Here is a 12,162-nt window from a genome sequence, read left to right as displayed (position 1 = left end):
TCTCTCCCTCTATTCACGCGCAGTGCACTTGCCTAGCGATGCTTCAGCGGTTCCTCCTCCCTTATGTATTGGACTGTACAGCTACAAGAGGCGGGAGATGCGCATCAGCAACCCGCTACCCGCCGAAGCTCTCTCCACTTCAGGACGGAAGAGACTAAATGTGGATGCATTCAGGTGCAAACTTGCATTAACAAAAAAATAGTCCATGTCGGGGTTTCGGGATGTTATATAGCTGCACGTAGCCTTTTCTAGGGCTATATTTCACTGTTGGAAAAGGGATTCGGCGGCGTCCTCAGCTGTTGCATTTGGGGGCTGAAGTGTTTGGAGCACAGAGAGAGGTCAGGCAACTATGCATTTGATTTCGAACGGTAATTCCGGATCAGTTTGACTGCGAGCGGAGGTTGACTGTCAGTGCCCTCTGAGTTGTATTTCAAGCCTTTTGTCGCCGGTATTCCCGACAACGGAACCGTAGGGATGGAAAAAGCTAGTCAGCCACAGCTTTCGCTGTCCATAACAAAGAGTGAAAGTCCAGCGGAGGACATCTCAAATATACAGGACGAGGACCTTCTCAAGTGGACCAAAGAGGATTTGGTGCGGCGGCTCCGGCGGTCTGAAGCCGATAAAATGAGCGTGATACTGGACCACAGCAATCTGATCCGCGAGGTCAATCGCAGCCTCCAGCTGCACTTGAACGAGATAAGAGGGCTGAAGGTGAGGAATGGGCGCGCATGGCATTTCTAAAAAGATGAGATCATAGTTAACGGCGGGGAGGCCGCACTGGCGCACCTGAGCGCGCACAGCATGAGAGGGTGTTCGGGGTTGAGTTTGCGCGTTCTTTAAAGGGCGCCGCTGTCCACACGATGAAATGGAGGCAGGAAGTATATAAGTTCATTTCATTTGACAAGATCTCTCTCCCTCCCCCAGTGCATGTATCTGTGAGCGCGCATGAGCCTACCTGTGTGTGCATCCATCATTTTCCACCAGAAAGCATAGTGAGAGGGCATCTGGGCTGAATGTCAAGCATCATCATTCTTCTCCCTTTCTCACTCACTCACCTGTTGTCTTTAGTCTTCATCTCCTTTGCAAAAGCTTTGGTGTGTAGGCCTGTGGCGCAACCTTGATGCTTGCTCTTGGAATATCACCAACAAATTCTACTAGGCGACAAGAGTAAACCGATTTAACCCAGAATACTCATTAAACTCCCCAAATATATGACTTCTCTCTCCCAAATCTTATCTGGTGCAGTGTAACTAGCAATAATAATCCCGGCATAATCTTATTATTTCTCCAAGCTACATAGCCTTGATTTAACATCCTACTCCGATACTCTGAGTTTCATTAAAATGAGATAGAAGCGACTGAGATGAAGCACATGGTGATGAAGGATCCTTGGCTGCTTCAGAGAGCAGGCCCAACAGGCCCAGCCCGAAGCACCATGGTACCTAATTAAACTACACGTGCTGGAGGGTCTGAGGTGCATGTTATTATGGATAATTAGGGGAGGTGGAGAACTTTGGGCAAAGATGCCATCATGTTGCAAATGAGAGAGAGAGAGGTATGTTCTGGCCTGGTGCTTTGCTTGCCCTCCCTCTCTCAGCTCACTCACATACTATTTGCCCTCTACCACTCTTACATCCAACATTTTCACATCCATATTTATGTAATACAGAGGTTTATGAGCAGCTGAACTTCATTTTTATTTGACTCTGTCTTTGATTGACATGATATTAAAGCGAGGTTCCCTCGAATATGAGATTTCTACCTCAGCAGGGACCTAGATAAGAGGGAATGAATAAAATAGCACTAATGAACACTTCTCACCTCTCTTTCTCCACTCATCTCGTCTCCTCTCCTCAGGACATCAACCAGAAACTGCAGGAGGACAACCGGGAGCTGAGGGACCTGTGTTGCTTCCTGGATGACGACCGTCAGAAGGGCAAGCGGGTGTCCAGGGAGTGGCAGCGACTGGGGCGCTACAGCGCCTCCATCATGAGGAAGGAGGTGACGTTGTACCTTCAGAAGCTCAAGGAGCTGGAGGTGCGGCAGGACGAGGTGGTCCGGGAGAACCTGGATCTCAAAGAACTCTGTTTGTTGCTCGACGAGGAGAAAGGAAGAGGTGGTGGAGGGGTGGGGGTTGGTGGAGGAGGAGGAGGAGGGGGGGGAGGTTGTGTGGTGGGGGTGGCAGGAGGGTGTAGGAATTCTATCGATAGCCAGAGTAGTTTGTTGCTGGTCCCCGGGACAGGGTTGTTGATGAGGGACGTGGGGGACGGGAGTAGTACGTCTAGCGCGGGGAGCGCCGACAGCTCCGATCACCCCCACCACAAGCAGCTCCACCTGGCTACACACGCCGGTAGCCTCGGGGGCAGTGGAACTGGGAGCCCGGAGCATCTCCAAAAGCCCCGGGCTGGCAGTGTGAGTGGAGAACGTGAGATCCCCTCCAGCCCTGAACCTCCTCACCCCCAGGGCAGGCACCGTAGCACCAGCCTGGAGTATCCCTACGCCATGCCCCAGCTCTGCCGGCCCCGCTGCGGCTCCATCTCGGTGCCCGACCACACCCATAGCGCCCGTTCCATGCGGGGGCTCAGCCCCGAGAAGTACGGCCGCAACGTGGGACGCCGGAGCCCCGAGTCCCAGCACCCATCCACCAAGCACCACCACCTCCACAGCTCCGACCTGCTTCTCTCCCAGAAACAGCAGCACCTCCTGGGGTCGGGTCAGGGCGGCAGCGCTGGGGAGCTCTACCAGAGGCACCACAGGGGGAGCATCGGGGGCGGTAGCTGCTGTGGAAGCCCCGAGCCCAGACAGGCACATCTAGGGTTGGGGACTCCAGAGCACCAGCACCATGAGAAGGGCTGTGTGATGTCAGCCGGGGGCAGTCCAGAGACTCACAGGCACCAGTATAGTGGGAGTCCAGACCACATGAAGTTCGGCAGCCCTGGGAGAGAGGTACAGAAGAGACCGGCCACCGCTGAAGAGCTGTCACCGCATCACAGGAGCATCTACAACGGCATGAACGGTAGGCGTTATAAGACTGGTATACGACTGGTATAAGACTGGTATAAGGACTGTTATAAGGACTGTTATAAGGCGAGTAAGAATACAGGGGTTAATTGAGATTTCAAAGAAGTATTCATTCACATACAAACAGAACGCATGCGCACGCACACACACAGACTACAGTCCCCCCAACCACACATACCAGGGAAGTACTGTAATCTGAAATTCAGGAAGTAAACTGAAATTACAATGAAATAATGGAATAAAGGGCATTTATTTTCAATGACTTTTCAATAAATGAAAAACTAGAAAGATATATATTTCAAAGGGTTTTACATTTATGAATGTTAAATTGAAATCACTTCCTGAATTGACTGGATTCAATTTAAATGGACCCCAACCCTGACACATACAGACCCTTATACACTGACTGTACAAAACATTAAGAACACCTGCTCTTTCCGTTACATGCAGTAGACTGACCAGGTGAATCCAGTTGAACGCTATGATCCCTTATTGATGTCACTTGAAGGAGAGGAGACGGGTTAAAGCATCATTTTTAAACCTTGAGACAACTGAGACATGGATTGTGTCCTGTATGTGTGCCATTCAGAGGATGAATGGGAAACACAATATATTTAAATGCCTTTAAACAGGGTATGGTAACAGATGCCAAGCACACTGGTTTGTGTCAAGAACTGCAACGCTGCTAGGTTTTCCCCTCTCAACAGTTTCCCGAGTGTATCAAGAATGGTCCACCACCCAAAGGACATCCAGTCATCTTGACACAACTGTGGGAGGTATTGGAGTCAACATGGGTCAGCATCCCTGTGGAACGCTTTTGACACCATGTAGAGTCCATGGCCTGACAGATCGAGTCTGTTCTGATTGCAAAGGGGGGGGGGGGGGTGGGGGGGGGGGGGTGCAACACAATATTAGGAAGGTGTTCCTAATGTTTATTATACTCAGTGTACATTTCTAAACTGTATATGCACATATCACATATACCTCTGCAGACAGTTAATACCAAAGACATCTACATTTTTCATTAGCTATGTGGCTCATAAAAGTCATTGAAAAAAAGTTTGCTCAGAGAAATAGAGACAGAGAACAAGAAAGAGATTGAGAGATGTCGGGAACTGGTGTAATTAAATTAGAAAAACTGAGAAGAACCGTGATTAGAATCCATTAGATGTGTATAACCATATCTCTGGAGGTATTGGATGGGAACTGAAGGGTGCTGGGAATAGAGGCTTGATAAGAATGAGGTTGAATGAAGCTTGGATGTTTCTAATGGAATCCAAGGTGGCTCCAAATCAACTGCACTTAAAGTGCACACTGAGGTGCAGGGTATAGTGTAGTAAGACGTTCTCGTAATAAGTCATTCCCCGAACTTCCCCTCCCACCTCATTTGCCGCCTCCACTTCAACCGTTCCACTAACATACTTCCTCGTTCTTCCAAATCTGCGGGGGGTTTCCACCCATCTCGTTGGGAGATCCGCAGGTCTTAGGGTGTCAGGGAGAGAATATCAAAGTACCCCCTTGGCTGGTGTTTGGATACCCCACGGAGGCTGATGAGGATTTCTCTAGCTGAGGTAAAAGTGCTGAGTGGCTCTGCTTGGCGGAGAGAGGAAGGCAGGGATGAAGAGGACAGAGAGGGGTAGCGAGAGAGAGAGAGAGAAAGGGGAGAGAGAGAAACCACAGGACATTTTCCGCAAGGTGAAATATTTGCCTTACTTTGCAATATAGAGCAAAACATATAGAACCATAGCATACATATTATCTACATTATAGTACCACTAACCACTGTCCCCAGAATAGGCTAATAGCTAGTAGTAGTTTTCTACACATTGTTACCTTACTTTGCAATATGCGGCGGCAGGGTAGCCTAGTGGTTCGAGCGTTGGGCTAGTGACCGGAAGGTTGCAAGTTCAAATCCCCGAGCTGACAAGGTACAAATCTGTCGTTCTGTCCCTGAACAGGCAGTTAACCCACTGTTCCTAGGCCGTCATTGAAAATAAGAATTTGTTCTTAACTGACTTGCCTAGTTAAATAAAGGTGAAATAAATATGGACCCAACCATATGATTGATCCGTACAATATAGATTAGAAGAACTAACTACTGCTCAAGAATACGCAGGACTGAAGTCGAAGTGCACATGTTTGACTAGTTTTGAACTTTCATTTGCCTTACTTGGCAAAATGAAGAAAAATGCATAGGCGTAGAACTATTTGATCTAGATTAGACCAACTAATGCCCAAATAAAGCCTAGACTAGTAGCAGTAGTTGTAGTAGCAGCAGCAGCAGTAGTAGTACTAGTTGTAGTAGCAGCAGTAGTAGTAGTAATAGTAGTAGCAGTATCAGTAGTAGTAATAGTTGTTGTAGTAATAGTAGTAATAGCAGCAGTAGTAGCAGCAGTAGTAGCAGTAGCAGCAGTAGCAGCAGTAGCAGTAGTAATAGTAGCAGCAGTAGTATTAGTAGCAGCAGTAGCAGTAGTAATAGTAGCAGCAGTAGTAGTAGTAGTAGCAGCAGTATTATTAGTAGCAGTAGTAGTAGCAGCAGCAGTAGTAGTAGTAGTAGCGGTAGTAGTAGCAGAAGCAGTAGCAGCAGTAGTAGTAGTAGCAGAAGCAGTTGTAGTAGTTGTAGTAGTAGCAGTAGTAGTAGTAGTAGCAGAAGCAGTTGTTGTAGTAGTAGTAGTAGCAGTAGTAGCGGTAGTAGTAGCAGAAGCAGTAGCAGCAGCAGTAGTAGTAGTAGCAGAAGCAGTTGTAGTAGTAGCAGTAGTAGTAGTAGTAGTAGGAGTAGCAGCAGTAGTAGCAGCAGCAGTAGTAGTAGCAGTAGTAGTAGTAGGAGTAGCAGCAGTAGTAGCAGCAGCAGTAGTAGTAGCAGTAGTAGTAGTAGTATTAGTAGCAGTAGTAGCAGCAGCAGTAGCAGTAGTAGCAGTAGTAGTAGTAGTATTAGTAGCAGTAGTAGTAGTAGCAGCAGCAGTAGTAGTAGCAGTAGTAGTAGTAGTATTAGTAGCAGTAGTAGCAGCAGTAGTAGTAGCAGTAGTAGTAACAGCAGTAGTATTAGTAGTAGCAGTAGTAGTATTAGTAGCAGTAGTAGCAGTAGTAGTAGCAGCAGCAGTAGTAGTAGTAGCAGTAGTAGGAGTAGCAGCAGTAGTAGCAGCAGCAGTAGTAGTAGCAGTAGTAGTAGTAGTAGTAGTAGCAGTAGTAGGAGTAGCAGCAGTAGTAGCAGCAGCGGTAGTAGTAGTAGTAGTAGTAGTAGGAGTAGCAGCAGTAGTAGCAGCAGCAGTTGTAGTAGCAGTAGTAGTAGTAGTAGTAGCAGTAGTAGGAGTAGCAGCAGTAGTAGCAGCAGCGGTAGTAGTAGCAGTAGTAGTAGTAGTAGCAGTATTGTACACCCCAGGAGGTTGGTGGCACCTTAATTGTGGAGGACAGGCTCATGGTAATTGTGGGAGCGGTATCAGTGGAATGGTATCAAATACATCAAACACATGGTTTCCATTTAATTCTCTCCGTTCCAGCCATTATGATGAGCTGTCCTCCCATCAGCAGCCTCCACTGTTGTACACATCCTCCACTGGTTTTGAACTGTCATTTGTCTTACTTTGTAATGTGGAGCAAGAACCTAGAACCATACTGTCTAGATTAGATTCATATTACTTCCCCAATAGGCATTTTAGGCAGGCTAGCTAATAGTAGTGTAGAATGTTTTCTACTCATTTAGAATCCTCCATGGATTTTGAAGGATTAGGTTTAAAGCACAACTTTGAATTGGATTATGTGTCTGGATAGTATTAGCTGATTGCAGTTGGGCACTCAGTAGTACAGTATGCACTGTGTGTATGTCTGTGTGTTTCTGTGTGTTTCTGTGTGTGTAAGTGTGTGTAAGTGTGTGCCTGTATGTGTATGTCTGTGTCTGTGTGTTTCTGTGTGTGTAAGTGTGTGCCTGTGTGTGTGTATGTCTGTGTCTGTGTGTTTCTGTGTGTGTAAGTGTGTGCCTGTGTGTGTGTATGTCTGTGTCTGTGTGTTTCTGTGTGTGTAAGTGTGTGCCTGTGTGTGTGTATGTCTGTGTCTGTGTGTTTCTGTGTGTGTGTAAGTGTGTGCCTGTGTGTGTATGTCTGTGTCTGTGTGTTTCTGTGTGTGTAAGTGTGTGCCTGTGTGTGTATGTCTGTGTCTGTGTGTTTCTGTGTGTGTGTAAGTGTGTGCCTGTGTGTGTGTATGTCTGTGTCTGTGTGTTTCTGTGTGTGTGTGTTTCTGTGTGTGTAAGTGTGTGTATGTCTGTGTCTGTGTGTTTCTGTGTGTGTGTAAGTGTGTGCCTGTGTGTGTATGTCTGTGTCTGTGTGTTTCTGTGTGTGTGTAAGTGTGTGCCTGTGTGTGTATGTCTGTGTCTGTGTGTTTCTGTGTGTGTAAGTGTGTGCCTGTGTGTGTATGTCTCTGTGTGTGTGTAAGTGTGTGCCTGTGTGTGTGTATGTCTGTGTCTGTGTGTTTCTCTGTGTGTGTGTTTCTGTGTGTGTAAGTGTGTGCCTGTGTGTGTATGTCTGTGTCTGTGTGTTTCTGTGTGTGTGTAAGTGTGTGCCTGTGTGTGTGTATGTCTGTGTCTGTGTGTTTCTGTGTGTGTAAGTGTGTGCCTGTGTGTGTATGTCTGTGTCTGTGTGTTTCTGTGTGTGTGTAAGTGTGTGCCTGTGTGTGTGTATGTCTGTGTCTGTGTGTTTCTGTGTGTGTAAGTGTGTGCCTGTGTGTGTCTGTGTCTGTGTCTTTGCGTGGACAGATGCGGTGGCTGTGTACAGAATATTCCCACCACAAGTCTTAGTGACAGCGAGCGTCCGGTCATTTGTCACTGTCTGTCGCCAGGTCATTGTCTGAGGGCCACAGTATACCCACTGACCTGAGGGTCACAGTATACCCACTGACCTGAGGGCCACAGTATACCCACTGACCTGAGGGCCACAGTATACCCACTGACCTGAGGGCCACAGTATACCCACTGACCTGAGGGCCACAGTATACCCACTGACCTGAGGACCACAGTATACCCACTGACCTGAGGGCCACAGTATACCCACTGACCTGAGGGCCACAGTATACCCACTGACCTGAGGACCGCAGTATACCCACTGACCTGAGGGCCACAGTGACTCCTATATAATAGGAGGACCGCAGGGGCCACAGTATACCCACTGACCTGAGGGCCACAGTATACCCACTGACCTGAGGGCCACAGTATACCCACTGACCTGAGGGCCACAGTATACCCACTGACCTGAGGGCCACAGTATACCCACTGACCTGAGGGCCACAGTATACCCACTGACCTGAGGGCCACAGTATACCCACTGACCTGAGGGCCACAGTATACCCACTGACCTGAGGGCCACAGTATACCCACTGACCTGAGGGCCACAGTATACCCACTGACCTGAGGGCCACAGTGACTCCTATATAATAACGTCTGTTTCTGTACATCATTTATATCACCTCCTGTTCTCTGTACATCATGGAGACTTTACCATAGTCATACAATCAAGAGTTCTGTGTTTCTCCTGAGGGACAGTCATTCTCTGCACGTCACCTCTTCTCTTCATAATGAACAGTAGCCTAGGCTCTATATTCCACATTCAGAAAAGGAAGTGCATATATATATATATATATATATATATATATATACATTTTGCTGCAGTGGTATGACAATGTCACGATGGTTACGCTGAAACTCAACCCTGAGGTGGTCTATGACTAGTACCTCCTGACCATGTGATCTGGTCAGGACACACTCTGTGCCAGGTTATACGGGCCTGGGTATGAACTATAGCTAAGATCTCTTGTGTTTTTACACATGATGATGTTTATTGTCATGAGTATTGTCATGAGATTTCCCCTTAAATAGGCCAGTTGCAAAGTCAATATTGGCTATATTGTAAAAAGTTATGAAAACAAAAATGTGCTTTTTGGTCTTAATTTAAGGTTAGGGTTATGCATTAGGGTTAGCAGTGTGGTTAAGGTTAGGGTTTAGCATTAGGGTTAGCAGTGTGGTTAAGGTTAGGGTTAGGTTTAAAATCATATTTTATGACTTCATGGCTGTGCCAGCTAGTGAACACTTTGCAGAACTGCCTCCGGAACAATATTCATGACGAAAAACGTTAACCTGCTTTTTTTACGGTGCTCTTTAAATGCCACTCACAATATTACTTCTGAAAATCTATCTGTAATGGAAGGCTCTCTGAAACACCTTTGTTACAACACTACAAAGGATGGGTTGGAAAAGTCTAGATAGTAATGGCTGGCTTTAGAGATACCAGAGGATTGGGAGCAGTGTTAGAGCCTCATTATGTTCATGTACGTCAGTCTCTTCCTCCTGCCAAAAAACACAGAACAAACCTTTTTGGAGGGTGGAATTAATCGTGTGTATTTGTTAATGTGTGTGTGTTCTGTGATTATGTGGTGTACTCCAGCCTGAGTGTGTGTGTGTGTGTGTGTTTTTGTGACGATTGAGTGGTGTCCTCCAGCCTGAGTGTGTGTGTGTGTGTGTTTTTGTGACGATTGAGTGGTGTCCTCCAGCCTGAGTGTGTGTGTGTGTGTGTGTGTGTGTGTGTGTGTGTGTGTGTTTGTGACGATTGAGTGTACTCCAGCCTGACTCGTCATCGCCATGGGATTATCCTCTAAGCGGTTTCCACAACATTTTTTGAAGTGTGTGTGTGTCTGTGTGTGTCCGGCCTCCTCTGCCACAGTCCACACACTCACGCATGTGCGTGGGCAAACACACACACACCCATGTAAACATGCACACACACACACGTTACAACAAGCCAACCGGCCATGCAAACAAATGGTGAAAGTCTAAATGCAATCCCATTTAAATTGTGGAATCTGGGCTGGGTGAAATCCCAAATGAAAACACAGCAGGCGTTGACCTAGACAGCTCTTTTAATGCTCTCATCTGTTGTTGCTTATTTTAGGACGTTGTCTAAATCACAGCCAGCCGTGGTTGTGTGTGTGTGTGTGTGTATGTGTGTGTGTGCGTGTGTGTGTTTACAGTGTAAAAAATTAATAAATAATCATCCTCACCAAAAGCGAGCAGGTTCTTACTAGTGCCTATTAAAATGAGATTGATGCCCCAACCTTGTTTTATTTGTGTTGTCACAACATTGTCAAATGGTAGTGTCATTATAAACAACCTTCTCACAACCTATTTCAACGTTGTGACAACTTCATTTGTTAGTAGGGGCGAATATTCTTTATAGGTCAGAGCATTGGGATGATAATACAATTCAATGATATAGTAGTTCATCATCAACCTGGGTTGCATTCGCTACGCACCAAACGGGCGAAAAATGGGCGAAACAGGGATGGACAACCTGAACTTGTCTAATAGGAAGCTTGTTTTTGTTTTCTGTTGCATAACCTTTTGTTACGGTGTATCCTAATGAATTACGAGCCTGATGTAGCCTACCACCAGACATCTCAGACAGAATGACTTTGCAGTATCACACCAGTATGTGGATTGACATGCAGCATAGGATAGTGCTGGCGAGTCTTCTCCATCCATTTAAGGACAGATAAGTCTGCGGCTAAATCATGTTTTCTGCCTTGGTAATCACATGTTCTGGATATTGGCTTAAGCTGCTCAGATGATCAGGAGAGAAAGGCTGTGGGAGAAAAGGGTTACAGTGGATGCATCCAAAACAGCACCCTCTTCCCTATATAGTGCACAATGGGCCCTGAGTAATCAAATCAAATTGTATTTGTGCAGGTGTAGACCTTACAGTGAAATGCTTACTTACAAGCACTTAACCAACAATGCAATTTTAAGAAAATCCCTAAAAAGTAAGAGATAAGAATAACAAATAATTGAAGAGCAGCAGTAAATAACAATAGCGGGGCTGTATACAGGGTGTCAATGTGCGGGGACACTGGTGTCGAGGTAATTGTGGTACTTATGTACATGTAGTTAGAGTTATTAATGTGGCTATGCATAGATAATAACAGTGAGTAGCAGCAGTGTGGGAGTGGGCGGAGCAATGCAAATGGTCTGGGTAGCCGTTTGATTAGCTGTTCAGGAGTCTTATGGCTTGGTGGTAGAAGCTGTTTAGAAGCATCTTGGACCTAGACTTGGTGCTCAGGTACCGCTTGCCGTGCGATAGCAGAGAGAATAGTCTATGACTAGGGTGGCTGGAGTCTTTGACAATTTTAGGGCCTTCCTCTGACATCGCCTGGTATTGAGGTCCTAGATGGCAGGAAGCTTGGCCCTGGTGATGTACTGGGCCGTACACACTACCCTCTGGAGTGCCTTGCGACCGGAGGCTGAGTAGTTGCCACACCAGGCAGTGATGCTACCCGTCAGGAGGCTTTTGATGGTGCATCGGTAAAACATTTTTGATGATCTGAGGACCCATGCCAAATCTTTTCAGTCTCCTGATGGGGAATAGGTTTTGTCGTGCCCTCTTCACAACTGTCTTGGTGAGCTTGGACCATGTTTGTTTGTTGGTGATGTGAACACCAAGGAAGTTGAAGCTCTCAACCTGCTCCACTGCAGCCCCATCGGTGAGAATGGGGGCATGCTCGGTCCTCCTTTTCCTGTAGTCCACAATCATCTCCTTTGTCTTGATCACGTTTAGGGAGAGGTTGTTGTCCTTGAACCACAAGTTCAGGTCCACCCTATAGGCTGTCTCATTATTGTCGGTGATCAGGCCTACTACTGTTGTGTCTTCAGCAAACTTAACGATGGTGTTGAGTCGTGCCGCTGTGCAGTCATGAGTGAACAGGGAGTACAGGAGGGGACTGAGAATGAAACCCCGAGGGGCCCATATGTTGAGGATCAGCGTGGTGGATGTGTTGCTACCTACCCTTACCACCTGGGGGTTGCCTGTCAGGAAGTCCAGGATCCAGTTGCAGAGGGAGGTGTTTAGTCCCAGGGTCCTTAGCTTAGTGATGAGCTTTGAGGGCACTATGGTGTTGAACACTGCGCTGTAGTCAATGCATAGCATGATGTTGATGTGAGCAATGACCAGCCGTTCAAAGCATTTCATGTCTCAGACATGAGTGCAGATTATCTTAGTGTTCTTGGGCACAGGGACGATGGTGGTCTGCTTGAATCATGTTGGTATTCCAGACTCAGACAGGGAGAGGTTGAAAATGTTAATGAAAACACTTGCAGTTGGTCAGTGCATT

The 12,162-nt window shown here is 46.7% G+C and overlaps 1 protein-coding gene across 2 annotated transcripts in view; it reads left to right on the top strand.

The window, feature by feature from the left end:
- Positions 1 to 38: 38 nt before the first annotated feature.
- The window catches only part of LOC135524463 (coiled-coil domain-containing protein 85A-like), a 29,756-nt gene continuing 17,632 nt past the window's right edge, over positions 39 to 12,162 (top strand). For both annotated transcript variants that reach the window (XM_064952027.1, XM_064952017.1), the window contains exons 1-2: positions 39 to 711; positions 1,858 to 3,016. In XM_064952027.1, coding sequence (XP_064808099.1) covers positions 475 to 711; positions 1,858 to 3,016 — 1,396 coding nt within the window. In that variant the 5' untranslated portion in view covers positions 39 to 474. The remainder of the gene's footprint in view (positions 712 to 1,857; positions 3,017 to 12,162) is intronic.

The sequence above is a fragment of the Oncorhynchus masou genome, chromosome 4 (assembly GCF_036934945.1).
Source record: "Oncorhynchus masou masou isolate Uvic2021 chromosome 4, UVic_Omas_1.1, whole genome shotgun sequence".
NCBI classification, from domain to species: Eukaryota; Metazoa; Chordata; class Actinopteri; order Salmoniformes; family Salmonidae; genus Oncorhynchus; species Oncorhynchus masou.
The sequence above is the reverse complement of the archived record's forward strand: the minus strand, read 5'-3'. Positions and strand labels throughout refer to the sequence as shown.